This window comes from Myripristis murdjan, chromosome 20 (assembly GCF_902150065.1).
Source record: "Myripristis murdjan chromosome 20, fMyrMur1.1, whole genome shotgun sequence".
NCBI classification, from domain to species: Eukaryota; Metazoa; Chordata; class Actinopteri; order Holocentriformes; family Holocentridae; genus Myripristis; species Myripristis murdjan.
Window position 1 is genome coordinate 5,419,098 of NC_043999.1, and position 18,998 is coordinate 5,438,095.

The following is an 18,998-nucleotide window of genomic DNA, read 5'->3' on the forward strand; positions in this document are numbered from 1 at the left end:
GTTTAAAGCGGCTCCACGTTGTGCGACACGGGTAATGACTTATATATATTTTCACTATGAATAGCTAAGACTCCTTCATCAATATAAATAAAATGTACTCTTAGCCTAATGCGTGCAGTCGTTGGTTCATAGCCAGGGGCTCATAATAAAATTGACAGCCATATATTGTCCTTGACAGCAAACTGTGGCATTGGCCAAAGTAGCCTGATTGATTTTCCCAGGCAACACAGGCAACTTCCTGTAATTTCTCGGTGATACACGCCCCTTTCCAAAAACAACTGATTCACCACATTATGAAAAACAGCACATTTTTTTTTTTTACCATTTACACATCAATACCAATTCATTTAATACAAAGTCCATCTATTTTATCTCCTTTACTGTTTGCATTATCTTGAAAGACACAACACGTGTGTGAGACTTTTCACTGAGCAGATATAAACACATGGCAGCCATGCACAGAGGCTTGCAAGGATCACAAACACACACACACACACACTCACACACACACTCACATCCCAGTACGGCTCTGACATCGTACTGACTTGGGGTGGCACTTACACTTGTCTATAACTCGGGTCAATACCAGCAATATGGGGGGAAAAAAGCACTAAAAGTAGTATTTTGTGAGAATGATCAGCGAGGAAAGCACGGCCAGATGAGTCAACAGAAATAAACCCATTCAAACTGTTGGATTTTAAAATAGCATCGTCTGCCTTCAAATAACCATAGGGCTTTTGACGCCGCTGGGTTATTGTATTTTTCTTGTCAACAGTGCGGTCCTCATTTTGTTTTTGCCTTCTCTGGCTGCCTGCTGAATCAGTCATCCATAGCATCTGCCTCCATCTGAGTTTGGGCTGCCTGCATGCTTGGCTGGGCAAACAGCAGCTTGAGAGGCAGGATGCGAGGGGAGGCCAGGGAGCCGGGTGGCTGGAACGACTGCATTTTGTCAAATTCAATTGTTGGAATAGTGTTGCTTAAAACACTGCTAAAAAGAGGAGGGTGGCTGATAAAAGAAATTCACAGAGGCCGTGGGATTCATAAATCCTGCCAGACATCTGCATGCACAACAGTCAATCTTGTGATTTATTCTGTTTCAGTGAAAAACCTCCATGTAAATAAACTGCACTGGCACCGGCTAAAGCAACCTCTACCAGCCAGGTATTCATTTAGTCTGACCTACTGTCAGCTTTCTAATCTTATAGCAGTTTAAACCCTGATCTGCGCCGAGAGGAATTTATTGCCTTTCTTATTTACTGCAAATGGGCCCAAAGAAACCCATTAAACATCACATATTGCACACACGGAGGAAACGCCTACATGGGGGGGAAAAAAGGGCAATAACACAAAATGAATCCCTGTTTGCAAATGCGGGGCATCCCTCCCAATGTTGTTTTTATCACATTACCACACACACACACACACACACACACACACAGCCCTGCAAGACTTGATTACATTGCAATCCTGTTTTCTATTCATAGCTCCGATGGCTGGAGAGGCGTTCACTCCCCACATCACCTCGGTTTTACCTCGGAGCAAAAAGGTGAGCGGATGTCATTCCCACCCACATGGGACTACTATCATGTTGTGATTATGATAATGAACTTATAGCTACCTATATCTATGTGTCTGTCTATCTATCATTATTTATATGGCAGTGATAAACATAACAATAAACATGCAATGACCACAACAGCTTTCATCATGCTGCTGTGAGCCGGCCACGCTTGTGCACTGTAAGCACACTAACTGAAGCAAACAGAGATCATTATTTTGCAAACCCAGCTAAAATCTATACCAGCAACAATCTATTTCTCTCCTGATGGCCAGCTAACACACACACACACACACACACATGCACACACAAGCACACACTCTGGCAAATGTCTCCGGCATTGACTGTCCATAGAGAGGTGGAAGTGCTCAGACAAAGAGAGTGATTAATTATTCAGGAAGGCTCACTGCAATCCATTACATCACATGTATTATGAAGCAGTCTGATCTACAGCACCTCTTGGAAATCTATCACTCTTAATGACGGGACTAAAACGACAGGTTAGAGGCATTAGGGCACATCGACCAAAGAGGCTCGCTGCTGGCCGGGCACGGCGGCGCTCGGGAAAAAGAGAGGGCACCATGCAAATGAAAGGTCATGCGAAACCCGGGGAACGCTAATGAATGAGTCATGATACAAGGAGCTGCATCAGTCGAGTGATCTGATTGGCCAGAGACACGTTCCAGCGGTGCCACTGATTCGCAGGAAGCACGGCGTTTACCGGCTGCCGTGTCAGTTCATGTGGTAGCTACTCTCTTTCTTGTTTTCTGCTACTTTTTGTTCTCTGGTATGCTGACACTTATGAGGTTTTTTGAAGGCTAATAGTGATATTTTGTGTCATTCATGGCAAAAAAATTTTGTTTCTTTCCTTTTTTTTTTTTTTTATCAGGGTGGAAAATTATTAACACCCTCACAAGACACTGAAACTTTCCACTGATATCCAAACTAATAAAATTCTGTCACGAACATGTTACTGCGTTTAAATGAGGAATTAATTTAGAAAATTATTTAACAATTAAATGAATAAATGCAATGTAAAAAAAAAAAAAAAAGTTTCTTACAGGTTTTACAATCTATTTTTAAAAGTTAATTAATTAAGTCCCATATCAGCATCATTTATTGGTCAAATCCGAACACTAATTTTAAAAACTTCATCATCAGCATAAATGCATTGGTAAACAGAACTAACAAAAGTTTGTGGCACTTGCTTCTGAATCAGTCTCACAGATTTGAAGGATTCAAATCGAATATTAACAATTAAGTTTATCTTGAAATAAGTAGGGTGATTTGTGTTAGCAAGATAATGTCACATCCTCCAAGGAAAACATTGATCTGCACTGGGAGCAACTCTAGTGCTGTGTTTTTTTGTAGGAAAATTCTGATTTTAAGACCTAATATGAGATTAAATGACATGTGAAGATTGACATTTTTGCAATGTAACACGGTTCATATATGCGGAATAAATCAAGCCCGAGTTTTCCATTCAAAAGGTAGTGCCTAGTCAGGGCAAACACTGAAAGACAGACTTAGGGTGCAGTCACAGGGTGTAATAGCATCAGCGAAGCCAAATCACATCACTGTCCATTTAACATGTGACATCCTGATTCAGTGCTTTTCCATTTAGTGCCTTTCAGGCTTGGAGATGTGACTGAAAGCATGTAGGTTACTACGCAGTTTTATGGAGCGAATCAATCCCTGGTCTAGCCGGTGCGTTCGGCGAGCTCACCTCCATAGTGGTCAGGTTGCATCGATGGGTTCCAGCAAACCAGCCGTCAGTGGAGCACTGGTCGATATCAACATCCTGTAGGTTAATGTCCACTCGCACCACGCCCCTGCAAGAGACGGAGACGCCATTAACACTGAGCGTTTCATCACAGAGTGAGAGATCTGTCGACAGATGGAAGTGACACCTGAATCAAGTCAGCGTTTTGTGAAGATGAATGCACAAGGCCTACGATGACAGAATGATGCTCAATTTTATGGGCTGAATCAATGTATCAACAAATGTTTAATTACTAAAAAAAAAAGGATGATAAAAACAAAACCAATACCCTAGAAGAGCTAACATGTTATTTAGTTCTCACTTGGAATTGGACTAGATAAATTGATTTACACCACATCACTGGCAATTACTAAAGAAGCTTGTTCACAGCAGAATCCGTTCTACTACAGTTCAGCTGACTGTCAGCCTCACAGACAACACTGTACGCTCCAGATACATCACTTAATGAAATATAACACGCAGCAGTGGCAACAGTGAAAGAAAAAAAAAAGGAAAAAATAAGTGGAAAAACAGGCTGGTGGTTGTATGCCTCTGTCAACCAGTCAAGTTGCAGGGTACTTCCATTTCTGTCCGGATTAAAAAAGTCTGGAAAAAGTCAAATTCAAGGTCAAATCAAATTTCAAGGTGGACAGTTTCAAGACTAGTGTCATTAATTCGGTATCTGACCACATAGAGTAAAATATAGTCACAATCTCCCTTTATGTACGTGAGTTATAGCATCAAATAATGGCCAGTTGCCATTTGACCTTCTTCATTTCATCCTATTACACATTTATGTGAAACTGAACTCATAATTAGTATATGGATTCTTGAGTTATGGCCAAAAAAAAGTCATGATGACCTCGAACTTACACTTCCGACCACCAAAATGTAATCAGTTCATCGCTGAATCCAAATGGATGTTCATGCCAAATTTGATGAAATTCCCCAAAGGGATTCCTGAGATATTGCACTCATGGGAATGAGACGGACGGAGGGATGGACAAGCAGAAAACGAAATCACAAAAAGTCATAAAAAGTCCCAGCTAAGGTTTGGCCAGCTGAAACGTTATGATTGACAGCTGCCACGGATTTATAATATGTCAGCCACCGACTGTGCTGGCCTATGTCTATCCTAGTTAATAGCCACATCACTAAAGAAACGCTGGTGATCTATCCATGTTTATACCATCAAAACAAGCAATATACAATACAATACAAGCAATATATATATCTGCCACTCCGATTCCAGAGCTGATCCAGTTGCAGAGCCGTGTTTGATTTCCTATTTGCTGTTTGCTTTATAGATTACTAAACACAACGCAGCACAGTTCAGACATGCACGGTTCAACAAGGACCCCTGACACTCCAGCAGTCGGTCTCTTCGCGTCCTCCTCGCCACATGCGGAGGTTTAACCCTTCCGGCAGGCGGCGGCATGGAATCGGGCCGAAAGGCTGAGCGCTGCCGGAAAATCTGTTTTCACTTCAAACAGTGTCAGCGCTTTGTTCCAGAGGAAGAATCCACAGAATTATTATCGGAGAATGCGTTTCATGATGACCTGATAGTGAAACACAAGTGAAAGTCAGAGATTGTCAGAGATTGCGAGGCCCTGAGTGACATTCCGCTAAACCAGCTTTCTGCACGTTCATACTGGCTGACTTTCTCCCCTGCTCTCTCTCACTCACACACACACACACACACATACACGCACACACACACTAGTTGCACGGTAGTGACACTGATGCAAACAGAAAAGAAAACCTGTGCGCAGAGGGACAATCACACGTATATAATGCAAATATCGCACTAACACGTGATACAGAATTCACTTTATATAACGGCAGACAGTTCAATCGTTAGGAAAATAACACACACTGCTCTCCTTCAAAGTGAGACGCCAAATAATCAGGAGACTCATCTGCTGAACCAACAGACGAAACCTGCAGCTGTGTCACGGATAATGAATTAGCGTCTGACTTTGTCACAACCTTTGGCTTTTGGGAGGTTTGTTTTAGCTCTGACATTCAAGGGGATCTGCCTGGTTGCATCAAACAAAAGACTCTTCCACGTCTCCATAAATACACCGTGAGCAGTGTGACCAACAAAACTGATCACCTATTCCCGATCAAATGAAGCAGCGTCAGGATTTGTCTCTCGCCTGGGTTGAAATATCTTGGCTGAACTACAGGATTCCTGTTTGATTTCTTTTTCAGCTTGGATTTCCTCCTTTACAATGTTTGACTAGCGATGATGGGTTAATAAGGTTTCAATTACAGGGCTATGATTTATATTATTAATGCATTTTGCCCCTGGTGCCACTTTGTTAAATAGTCCTTAGTGGTCTTGGCAAGACACTAATGGGGGATAGTTAGTACCTGAAATATGCTCTTCAATGAGCAATGCTCTTCACACCTCTCTCCTCTGTCTCTGCAGATTGAGCACAAGAAACGGACTTAAAGATTTTCACATTGTCTAAGTGGCTGTGGTCATATGAGGCCTACTGTGCCCTCTGGTTTTCCATCACGTGACTGAGTGGCCGTGCACGCTGGTTGCCTGTCACCTCTGCAAGGAAATGGCACTCAGTCACGCTCAGACCTCCACCAATGCTGTGCAATTGCAATAGTTGAATTTTCCTCAAAAAAATCAATAATTTCCTCCATGCATGATTACCAGTGTGTTTCACATAAGGAGATGCACACATTTTTTTGACCTGAAATGCACTTTCAAGCATTTAAGATAATTATTGCAACAGCATATTGTATTTGTTCACTGGTCACCATAGCTGCTTATTTACAACTGTGACATATTTTGGAGAAAAATTAGCAGGATGGGTGAGTCTAAAGTGGAAATGAGCTCTGTGGTGCACCCATGCTGTTTGACTGGGCCAGTAAAAGAGGTTTTGCCTCTTCACACGTCTGCTGATAGGCTCACAAAGTCGGATGGTGATGTGAGAGTCCATTCAGAACTTTTATGGCTTTTGATGAGAAACAATGGGCCCTTTTTGGTGTGAAAAGTTTTTTTTTTTTTTTTTCCGCAAAGTTTTGTATAAATCCATTCATAACTTGATGAGACATTCTGCTATCAGAGAAACAGACAAACAGATGGAATGGGGTGAAAAACATAAGCCCCTATCCAGCTCCATTGGCAGAGGTAGTGACAATGCCTCTGCCAGTGCCTTTGAAAGACAGACCAAATATGTTTGGGTGCCTTCTGAACCAAACCACAGCACACAAAACATAAGGGAAAAATGCCCCTTCCTGTGCTGGCATGACGACACCAATGCGGAAACGCCTTATTTGTGGAGAGCTTTAGGGATTTAAGCAGCACAGCACATTCATGATTTAATATCTTGTCACCTTGTTTATTTTTACTCCAGGTGCAGGTGTTGCTGCTTGGATTATCTGCCTGTCTCTCAGACTCGCTTGATTAATGCACATGAGGAAAATAAGCTGTTAATTATTAACATAATTTATTGCAAAGAAAATCGCACCTATCAGCACCAAAGTGCGGAGCAAAGCGTTATCGTAAGTAAGACTATTACTGAAGAAAATATTTAATTGATGCATTGATTTAGCCACGACACTTATAAAATAACAAGCTGCCTCTCGTATATGAATGCACAGCACACAAGCCTCCAGTTGGTGGATGCTTGTTTGACTTCTGCCATACTGCCTGGTGTACGAGTGCATGCTATATTTCCCTGCTGCAGGGCTCCAGGGCTCTGCGCCGCCTAAATAGTGCATACATAATTTCCCTAAACACTGCATACTATAAAAATGCTACACACAAATGCATAAACAAACAAACCCCAGAGCCGAGTTCTTGTAGAGAGGCTCCCCCTGTGCAGCTAATGAATAAATGTCTACTCTAGTCTTTCACCAACTGATAAAACAGAATGGGATTCAGTCTATATCCAGTTCATGAAAGCTTTCACATTTTCTTTTCACAACTGGCGGAGCTTTCCCGGGGAAAACTCCTCTGTTGCACAGGAAGTGATGCATTTTACATTATGGCAGCAGCAGCAGCAGCAGCAGCAGCAGCAGCAGCAGCGGCGTTTTGTTTGGAATAAATAGAAAAAGAACCGGGTAGTTAGCATGAGCAGCTGTAGCCGCCATGGCTAAACAGACAAAGAAAAGAGCACAACCTGGAGAAACTCAACTGTATCAACAAGAAACAAGACGTCACATGCAGAACTGACCCCAAGTGCAGCGGAGGTCATTGCTGATTGGCTGGAAGTTGCACAACGAAACAAGGAAACATGTAAACTAGGCCCAGCTTCAGCGAGGCCACTTACATCTCACAATCACAACTGCTCACGAGACGTCAAAATAGGAGCGCTATCAATAAATCAGTCACTTTATTGTCCCAATTGGGAAATTTGTCTTGCAGCCAGGCTAAACAGACATAGGCCCACAACGAGATGCATACACTGAAAAAAATACATCCGAGTCCAAGACAACAGTGCCTTAGGGAAAATGGTGCCATATTTTGTAAGATTGGACATCTATTCTCTCGCTCTGCACCTCTCTCGCTTTCTCGTAGCTGCACACAGAGACACACACGTGCATACACAGATTTTGCTGGTGTGGCATGTTCTCCAGGTGTGTAGGAACCAGTTTACTACAGCAGGCTCCCAGTGGACGCAGGGTGAGTGCAGCGCTCTCCTCGCCTGTGCCGCTGTTATTAATAACCGCTGCTACGGTCTTGCCTTGGGGCTAACTGACCTCACTGTACTCCAATGCACTGGTGGTTGTTTTGCTGAAAAAGAACCCCAGTTATGTAATAAGGCAGGAACACACAAACACAATACTCCTTTACATGATGCCCGCTGACACACACGCACACATACACACACGTTAGCGTTTGCTTGGGTTAAGCTTGAGCCCGCATAAGAACATATTGTCTGCTTTCCCCTTTCTTCCGCCGCTTTTATTTTCCGCCCCCCCACTCCTAACTCTCCAGGCAATCTTTAGCATCACAGCCAACGTGGCCATATGGCACATAAAATAGCTCATCAAAAAAAGAGCATGCCGTCTGAAGCCTCCACGTGTCTAAAGACGAGCTTTCAAAACCGAGGCGTGGAGCGAATACCAAGTTGCGGAGGAATCTGAGCGTGGCAAACGTCGGCAGAGGCATCATGGTGGCCATCGGGCCCTTTGGGTAAAAAAAAAAAAAAAAAAAAAAAAGACGGGACTATCAGAGAGAGCGGGAGATAGTGGTGCCCCAGGAAACAGAGTGCTCTCGCTTTTCATCTTTCATTCTTTGTGGGTTTAAAGGCCACGCTAGAGAAAGGAGGGTCATCCCACCGACCGGGGCCCTGCTCTTTCTGATGCACCAGTCAGACACACGACAGTGCTAAAGTTAGCCCCGGCATTATGGAGTTGGCTGATGTAACCCCTCATCGCTGTGGATATATCGACGTAATTGCTTATGGCCTACAAAAAAAGATATTCATTAAAACATGCTCGCGACTACGACCTCGATGTGCCCTCTTTATTACAAGTCAGGCTTTGATGTATTCATAAATGAATACTGAACGTTAGGCCTATATGCTTTGAGCTGTATGTCTCTATTCAGCCCCAGAAAATGGTCTCTGAGATTGATTAGTCCATTTAGCCTCTCTGTGGAGCAGAGAGAGAGAGAGAGAGAGAGAGAGAGAGAGAGAGAGCCGTGCCACAGTCTGAATTTCAGCTGAGCGTGAAACTGAAAAGACATCTGAAATTTCTATGAGGGGAGATTCATTTTTTTCTCACGGTTAATTTGATAGCAAATCCATTTCTTTGGCACAATGTTGTGGTAAAACAAACCAAAAAAAAAAAGTACACTGAATGGATTATGCCTAATGCCAGCTGAAGTGCTGAGCAAGCTTCTATTCTATTAGCAGCTATCGCTCACAAGACAAAGCGGGCGCTCGTGTGTTTTGGTATGAGATTGATACCACCGGGATGAACGTGGACAAATAGTTACTTTAAAGGAGAACACCGGTGTCATTTAAGGTTACAGCCAACCAGGGTTGCCAGGTCTGTGAGACAAAAGCAGCCAAACAGCAACTCAAAACCCGCCCAACCTGGTATAATATAAAAAGGGCCCAAAAATCAGCCCAATACCAGAACTCAAAATATGCCCATAAAAATCCATATATGTTGCTTTTAAAGTCCAACAGCATTGCTATAATTGCAAAAAAATTGCATAAAATAACACCATAAACATTAAAGGCAATTTCCCGAAATAGTTCTTTCACCTATTTAATTTACAGTATATCAGAACTTAAAATATAATATGGGATACCTTACTTCAGCTGAGTGGTGCTGATGATGTGATTGGTCATGTGCTGAGTGGCCTCACACAGCATTGGCATATTATTTGTCTGTGGAGCAGGTGACATATGTGGATAGTTTATATGCTGATCTGGCCCGCAGTCAGTTTGACAGGATTTGGGTATAAACATTGGGTCATTCAAAATATGAATCTTTATTCATGTCTGCCCAAGCCCAACCCACGGACAAAATTTGTTACCCGCGGCAACACTTAAAAAGTAGCCCAATTTGGCGGAAAAAAACGCGGAATTGGCAACCCTGCAGCCAACTGACTGTTACCTAAGCCTAGTTTAAATTCACATTTATGTTTTTAAAAATGCAAACTCAGTGTTGACAAACCTCTCTTGATTTTAAATGCTGTTAACCAAGATACGAAGATGATCATAATAAAAAGACATGGATATGAAAATAAAGTTTGTCAGTGGCATGTTTTGAGCCTTCGAGGTGGAAAGCAAAGTGTTTCGTCATTATTCCGAACATGACAATATTCCTAATTTGATAGGGGTCATGTAAATAGTATATTCCGTTTTAATATTTTGAATTCGGAGCATTGTGTGATCATGTATACAGCGCATGCAGAATATGAGTCTCAGTTTGGGTTTTTACTGCGGTTTGCAACACACCATTGTCAACAAACCAACTAGCCAACAGTTTGCAAGGCTCCGGTAGAGATACATTAACAAAAGAAAAGCCCAGAACAGAAGTATTAGAGGAATATTAATCTACAATAGCAATGTCAACAGCTTGTTAGGAATATTGTCTTTTCTGGTATTTTGTGCATGTAAACGTTGTTGATGAAAGCGCGATAAACATTTTCAGTGTTTACTGTGACAGCTTATCTAGCTTCTCCATGTTTCAAGCCTATGGAAGTGTTTCATACTGGACAAAAAAAAAAAAAAAAAAGCTTTCTTCTGAAGGAAGAGAACAAAGACGTGGTATCTCTGACTTTTCGGACTTGGTGCAGGTCAACCAGAAATAGTGGTAAAGCAGAGGGGCAACCTAGACAATTGCCACAAATTTTCAAAAAGCTGTAATCCCTTCCCGGGAATGTATCCACTCCACAAATTTGTCTCATATGTATGCATCCAGTCACATTTCATACATGGGATATTTGGAGAACCAGCACAGTTTTATTTTCATACAGAATTGATAATGGCACTGAGGCAGGCAAATTATTTACAACAGGCCTAGATCCTTACTTAATAAATATATATATATTTATATATATATATATGCCTGCCCTAAACTTTACCATCTCTTACCACTTTAAAAGTGTCTAAAACTGTAGTTGGTTGAAAACTCTTGGTGTGAAACTGTGGATGTGCTAATCTTGCAGCTTGTGTTCCCGCAGCTCGATGATACTGAACTAAATATGTACATATCTACCAAATTTGGGGAGGGGGGAATGCATGGGATACAAAGCAGGGATGCAAAAATCAGCATAAGTCCGACACTATCTTTTAAACATATCCATGTAGCCAGAAGAGCTGCATGCCTGGACTTGCACACAGATTTCCCCCTGGCCCAGCGTCTTGACAAAAACACACAGCCATCCTTTTAGAGCAGCGCGGTTCATGCATTATGTCAAAGAACGATCACAATGCCAGAACTGTGCAGGCTTCCCAAGGAAAATGTCTCTTATGTGATGGAAACGCATTAGGCTGACAGGACGAACAGAAGCTAATGTGAATCTAGCCGCTGGGCAGGATGCTGCCTGCCTACCAACGTCTCAGAGCGACCCGGGTCACTTTATTGAGTTCTGTCGCTGGCCATCAAAAAAGACGGGACGCCCACGGCAACGCCGCTGTCAAATAAAGCGAATGTCGCCATTTTCGTTGTTCTGAGCTCTTGACATCCCTGTCATTGCAACTGTCTTCTGCATAACATAACATCAAGTCTAAGGATTGTTCAATATTTTGACCTGTTGACAAAAGCAAAAGTGACAGTTGTGAGGAGATAGCTGTTTACTGTAGCTACTGACAGGCCCTATCAGAGCGGAGCAGTTGATGTTTAACTTGGAATGAAAACCACTGAAAGTTATGTCGTGATCCGTATTTAGTCCTCGGTATTTCTACCATCCCACAAAATCTTAAACATACATAATTATACCTCACAAGCATTCATGCAATAACCAATATTCACCACCAACATGATCCTGATTTGGGGTCCCATCCATTTTCCTTTTCAAAATATAGATAAAATGACACTATATTGATCCCTGTATGGAATATTATAGCAAAATGTATAGAAAAATATTGTAACTAAATATACAATATACAGTACATTCGGATTATAATCTCAAATCTGCCTTTCTTTGCAGATTTCAATTGTCTCAGTGCTTAAAAATCTCATCTGCTTGTCTTTCTCCATATTGCCTTTGAGACTGGTAATAATTCGATACGGTAAATCAATAACAGATAATGGCTTTGACTTTATTCACATCATGCGTGTACTTCCTGAGCAGAAGTGTTCCTAATATTTTGTGTGTCAGTGTATATTTCAGTTTGTAAAATGACACTGGGTCTACAGCTTCATAAAAAGTGCATGCAAGTGTTGTGATTGAACTGTTTTTTTTTTTCGTACGCTTGTCCAGGCCTTTCCTACTTCAAACTTTTCAAGAGCTTCCAAAATACCTTCCCAAATCTGCGTAGGATCCCAACAAAATGCTCTCAGCAGTCAGAAACCTCAGCGCCGAGGCCTCCTCTCTCATACCCTGGCTCTGTTTCTCTCAAATCAGATTACAAGTGGATAAACCTGAGGACATTACAGATTTATAATCCTCAGAGGGGCATCTGAATGACATCAGCATCTGGTCTATGATTAATATGAACAAAATCACCGGGATTATTCCCATCATTAGTGATATCATTAGCATCATAATATCTCTTTAGAGCTACACTGTATTGATTCCAGAGAGCCTGGGCAGTTGGCATTCTTGAAACGCTGACATTTACTGGCTGAAGGCGGCGTATTGACGAGCCACCTTACTGAGCAGCGGAGTCCCAGTGACGTCAATATAGAGAGAAGGAGCACCTTAGGGATCCTTAACCCCCCCCCCCCCCAAACACTTCAGGTTGCGCTCTGTGAAAAACCTCACAACCAAGTGTCGGTTCACATGCAATGATGACTTCAGCTTTCTCACATCTTCATCCGGTAAGAAAGCAAAAAAAAAAAAAAAAAAAAAAAAAAAAACAGAAAGCTGGAGCTGCTCTGAACTAATGTTTTTTTTTTTTTTTTTTTTTTTGTTAATTAATATTTATATTCCTATCTAATACCTTTAAATTTAAAGATTTCTAGAAACTATTACTGGAGTAAATCTGTTGTTTGATGAAATGTTTTAATACACAAAATGAAAAGCTCTTTTCCAGTTCAAAGGTGCCACACTCTCAATTTGAAAGCCGATATTTTTTTCTTTTAGTGATGTTTCAGTTTAAAGGGACTTTCATCACATAAGAAACACAGGTGGCCAATGAGGAGTTTGAATTCCTTTGCCAGTCATCCAATAGGCTTCTTAATTATCCTAATGATCACCACCTGGGTAGTACGCGATGCCATTTGTCTATATTAGCTGTGTCATTCTCAGGTGTGTCTGCTGAGGCTCCCTTTGGTCTGAAACATCACGATCTTAATGTTACAGAAATAAAAGTTGGCTTTTAAATGGATAGCCTCGCACCTCTGAGCTGCTAATGGATTTTCTCAATATAAGACAGCCCCCCCTCTTCTTTGTTGTTTGAGGTTTTTGCTTCCTTTCTTTTGAAAGAACCAATAAACAAAATGAAGAAAGAATATTGCAAATGCAAAATAAAAAGATAAGTGAGATGCTGTCAAACAAGATGTTTTTTTTAAAGAGCTAGTAAATAAAATACACATGACATAGACATAGACATGATGATGTCTAATAATAATAATAATAAAAAGGCAGACTGGCCCGATATATCAGGAAAACTTATAAATCAGTCAAACCCTAGCTGGACTCCCAGTCTCTGATATGGTTTTGCTGTCAGATACAAACTTTTTCATTGCTATCTTTTCATCTCAGCTTAGTGGCACACTACTGCTTTTAGCCGTGGGCATTGTGGGGTTTCCTCCCTGTCTGTTTTTGGATGGTGTCCATCTAAGCAGATGCTGGCACCTCCCTCCGCTCGAGGCCTCCCGCCCAGAAAGACGACTGAATGTCCCACATCAGCCCCCCACCCCCACACTGCATGTGCTGCAAGACAGGGAAGCAAAGCCGAGCAGAAACTGAGAGGATTCTACTGCCTAATTAGAACCTGTTTGGCCTTTGGAGAAAAATACTAAAAAATATATATACACATATTTATATATATATATTCTTTAACATTTGGGTGCACTTGTGAGATAGTTTCAATTAGTTTGCCTTATTATTTGCTGCTGCAACTTCCCGAGTTTCAGCCTCAAAGCAATTAAGGCCTGTTGGGAAAGGTCTGAGAGTTTGAACTACGGTGTGTGTGTTTTAGCCACACAGCTCATCCTCTCAGCCCTTCCCTTCATACATCAGTGGCTCTCTCACTCTCACTCCCTGTCTGTCTTTCTCTAGCTTATTTTCACCTTGTGCATGTGTTCAAACAGGCTTTTGCACATTTGTGTGTTTGTGTGTGTGTACGTGCCTGCATGTGGGTATGTGCATTTTTGCGTCTGTGTGCGCGAGTGTGGCTCAAAGTAAGAGTGATTTGCCAATTAGAGCTGCACCTACCCTCCTGAAAAATGTTTCTGACTCCAACAGAGGCATGTACACAATTACACACCGCCACGTGCATGTGCACACACACACACACACACGCACACAAGCTGAAAACAGCCCGTCCTCTCTGTGTGGTCTAAACTGCCTCCCCTGTGGCTCTGCTGCAGCTGAAGAGACAGTCGAGGAGAGGAGAGCTGAAGTGTGAGAGGTGTGATTTCTTACACCTTCGCTGAAACAACAGGTCGATCCACCACAAACATGCCTATACACTCCCGCTCTAACAAGAACCACAGCATGGGAGAAGGTTTACTCGTTGTTTTGCACCTGTGCATTCAGCAAACAAAATGGAGAAACGTGAAAACACACTGGGGGGGGGGGGGGGGGGGGGGGGGGGGGGGAAGCTAACAGAGACGTATGCATTTCTCTACATCTAAATGCATAAAGTTCACAATGAGGCGACCTGCTTCGGGGAGGACAGGCAATACCATCGCACTCCAAACAGGAAGTGACTGGAGCATTAAAAGGCTGGAATCAAGATGGCCCATGCAGGGTTGTTGTTCTACATCTTTCATTATTAATTCATTGTTGTATTGATTGTGTATTCATCTGGAGGGGAAACGGAGGAGAGCTGATGTCTGAGGCTGCTATATTAGCCGACACCCCCCCCCCCCTTCCCTCTTGCTTATCTGCCAGGTGCTGAGGCAGAGGAAGGGTGAAGGATGAGTCGCCGGCTACTTTGATATCAGCGTTTGAAACAGCAGTGATCAAGAAACAAACTCGGGTGTCAGCGAGGAACCCTGCATGGGAAAAGGGCAAGAGGCAAGAGCAGACGCAAAAGAAAACGCCGTGCTTGGTGGTGACTTGGAGAGATGATAAACTAGAAAACAAAATGTGACAGCGTCGATGTGTCCCTATTATTCCATTAGGCGTAAGGTGCAGGATTCGACTGATCTGACGAGGAATTTATGAATGGATATTGCTCTCCTGTTACCCAAAGCACTGAGGTATTTTATTACTTTTAATGCTGAAGCTGCACTGACTAAGGACGTTAGACTTCCATCAAATAAGTTAAACTGGCAATAAAACTGCTTTTCCGTTTCACTGGCATTTTTTTTTTTTTTTTTTTTTTTTTTTTTTGGAAGTGCCTCTCCGGGCAATCTAGAATTAATCATAAATAATAATGAGGTTTTGTTTTGGAAGGATGTGAAACTGCCCAAGCAAATCATTCACCTAGTTGTGACTTCATGTTGAAAATGTGGCATTTACCGGAGTTTTTGCAAAGAGACCCAGCCTCAAGATGGGTGCACAGGTTGATTCACTAGTCAGTGGCTTTAGTACGACTCAAACTGTCGAGAGGGAGAAGCCCATCTGAGAGGCTTTGGGGCAGGACAAAAACCATGTGGTTGTCTATTACAGCATAATCACTATAGGTTTTGACTCATTTGCAATCCCTGCCTGCCTGTGAGCGACTTGAGTGTATTAATTAAAGATTCATTGAAGGCAGCACACACAACTTGCGATCTGGATTAAATATTCATTGCGAAGATGTCGGTCAGAATCCTGTGAAGCCTCAACTTGACTGTTCCAGTGCATATTAGGACGCTGTCATAAACATGGCAGATTAAGAAGACGTGGCTTTAGGGTATGAATTACACAAAGAAAAAACAAACAAACAACAACAAAAAAAAACCCATCAGATATATTTCGGCATGTCTTCATCTGCTGTTTGGGCTGCACCTTTGAGACTGTCTGTCTGTCTATCATCTCGGTCAGGTTCTGACTCATCACGGCTTTAGCAGCATCCCTTAAAGGAGGGGAAGAAAGGGCACACATTTTGTGACTAGTGAAAGGAGGTGAGCGAGTTTGAAAAAATGAATTAGGCCTGTAGCCAGAGGTTTCCACCATTGCTACATCCAGTAACATCCAGGGTTATTTTTAGCATCCCGGCGCCTTGTCAGACTGGAGGAGAGAAGAAAACCCCTTAGAATAACAAGAGGAGGCCGGTGGGAATCTGTGGTGTATGGATGTTGGGGGGGAGAGAGAGACAGACAGACAGACAGTATTCTCACCTTAACATACCTTATCCAGTCTTACATTTAAAATCCAGATGCTTTGATTAATGGATATAGGTGATTTAGGAATGTGCTGGGAGATAAACCCAATAAAATGATCTTTTTGTCATAAATTTATAGTTTCATAGCAGGCTATAAATACAAGTGAGTGGCATCGAGCTGGTGTAACTTGAAGCACTTGAAGGATGGGGTCTTTTAAGGGCAGCCTGGCACAATCCAGTGCTTTGCTGCAACTAGAGTTGAGGTGATTTTATTTCTGTTGGTGGCTGCTGGTGGTGCACATAACAAACCTGCTGTCACAGCTTACCCAGCTCCGCTTTTACCAACACAACACTGATTACTGGCTCAAAGTTAAAAGTGACCATGTCTCTGTTCACAGGCCTACCTGAATTCTGGGGCCATGTTGGGCTTCAGGCCATAGAAAGCTGCTGATAAGGTCAAAAGCCAACGGGGGACAAAATTCCCGTTTTCACACTCCAGGTAGGGCGCAGACCATTTGATGTGAGTCTTGTCTGGGATGAAACTCTCCCCTCTTTTCAAAGAATTGTCCACTGACTTGAAATCTTGGCTCAGCACCCTCCTCTGGAAATTGGGCTTCTTCTTCCTGTCTTTGACGTCGTGGTACCACTCGTTGTCCGCCGTGCGGTTGTGCAGATGGTGGTGGGCCACGCTGGAGAGGTCTTGGAGGACGATCTCTCCGCCGGCCCTGGTGGCCTGGAGAAGCACCGAGGGCCCCGCAGCGGATGGGTCCGTGTGGAAAGTGACTACCGCCCGTTGGATCTTGGAGTCCCCCTCCAGTATACTCCTGACGAGGGCATGGTACCACTCTATGTCTAGGCGGAGACTCTGCTCCCTGGACCTGTTGGCTTGCAAGATCATGTTTAGGAAGTTTGTGGCGTGCACCACCGTATCCAGCACGCTGCTCATGGAGTAATGCGGGGTTGCGTGTGACCTTCCCCGCAGAGAGGTGAGCTCGTATCGCCGCGAGCAGTTGGCGTGTTTTAAGGTGGTCGAGTCCCCCGTGTGCAGAAACGCCGTGACCACCCTGGGGAGATGCTCCCCGATTTTCTGCGGCAGCTCCGTCGTCTCCCTCGGCGGATGAGACGCATGGAGGTGCGCCAGCCGCCGGTGATGCGTTTGAGCCCCGTACATCGGCTCCTGTGCACTGATATCTTTCCCGTGCGCTGACCATTCCGCATATTCATGGTTTGATCCGATGACAAATCCCACTTGCAACAGCAGCGACAGCCGGAACACAGCCATCTCCTCCGACAGAAAAGCGTCCACAGATGTTTGAGGGTTGCTGCTCTGAATACAGTGGCGGCAGGCGGACGTAGCCTAACTGTAAAATCTGGCAAATTTCTGTGCTAAACCATCACTTCGCCACTTGTAGGATATTCTTGCCAGCTCCACGCCTCTGTTCTTGAAAATAAGGAGGAGGAGGAGGAGGGGGCACGTAAGGAAAATCCCCTCTTGTGCAAATCCCTTATTCCTCTTTACAGATGTCACATACAGCTTGTTGATGTTGAGTATCCGCTTGCAGCTGTTTCCCCCACCTCTCCCTCTCGTCTCTCTCTCTCTCTCTCTCTCTCTTTCACTCTCTCTTCTTTCCTTCTCTCTCTCTTTCTCTTTCTGTGTGTGTGTATGTGTGTGTGCGTGTGTGTGTTTTCGTCTGGTAGGCTGCACAAGCCAAGAAACTGTCTTGGCTTTGCTGCGCGGTGGACGTCCTCCCCAGCCTGTAATGCGTGTAGGCTACATAGACTGAATCAAAACGAGGAGGGAGGAGGTGTAGGAGGAGGAGGAGGAGGAAGAGGAGGAGGAGGGGGGATTCTTCTTCTTCCTTTTTTTTTTTTTTTTTTTTGTTGGAGGCACCGAGTCAGGCAGCTACTTCACACTTGGATGACAAACGCACTCCGCCCTCTTCCGACCACAACAAGCAGTAAGTAAAACCATGGAGAGGACGCATCGGGGGCCGTGCGCTCTTAAGCCCGTCTCCTTCATCATCTCATAGGGCTCCCGAAGTGCCCTTGATCAGCGTTTGGTCGCTTCTTCTGTCAATCAGGCGCAGCGTTTGGTGGAGCGGTGAAGGAGCTGTCCGGTGCTGAAAAAAGCGCTGGGAGATGAAAATTAACCAATCAATCCCTCTCTCGGCTAATCTAAAAATAACCCACAGCATCGCCAGTCTTATTTCTTGTCGGCGCACAGAAAGTTAAATAAACCCAAAATACCAACAAATCCTCAAGGAAGGTTTTGTTGTTAATCTGTGATAATTAAATGTCTTAGCAATGTAATCTCTGGGCAGTAAGCTAAACAACGTGGCTCTCAGCGTCACGTAAATGCCGGTGAAAGAGTGGTTATTTCCGGTTGGCGCATTAATATTTAAAACCAGTTGTTAACAGCCAAGACATGGTGCTGTGATAATCTGCTTTACTGTGATTTAAAGAAAAAGAAGACGCGGAAATCTCATCCTGATGATGCGATTTTTTTTATGCAGTTATGCATTTAGTGTGTTAGGCCTAAGGATTATGAGGCAAAATATAAACAATACATACAGACTTGCATGCACTATATTCTGCAAATTTCCCA

At 43.3% G+C, this 18,998-nt stretch overlaps 1 protein-coding gene across 1 annotated transcript in view; it reads right to left on the reverse strand.

Annotated features, from left to right (window-relative positions):
* gpr158a (G protein-coupled receptor 158a) overlaps nt 1-18,131 on the reverse strand; it is a 79,891-nt gene extending 61,760 nt beyond the window's left edge. The window contains exons 1-2 of the mRNA XM_030078774.1: nt 16,798-18,131; nt 3,285-3,390 (exon numbers count right to left, since the gene is read on the reverse strand). Of these exons, the coding sequence (XP_029934634.1) occupies nt 3,285-3,390; nt 16,798-17,675 (984 nt within the window). The 5' untranslated portion in view covers nt 17,676-18,131. The remainder of the gene's footprint in view (nt 1-3,284; nt 3,391-16,797) is intronic.
* Nucleotides 18,132-18,998: the final 867 nt, after the last annotated feature.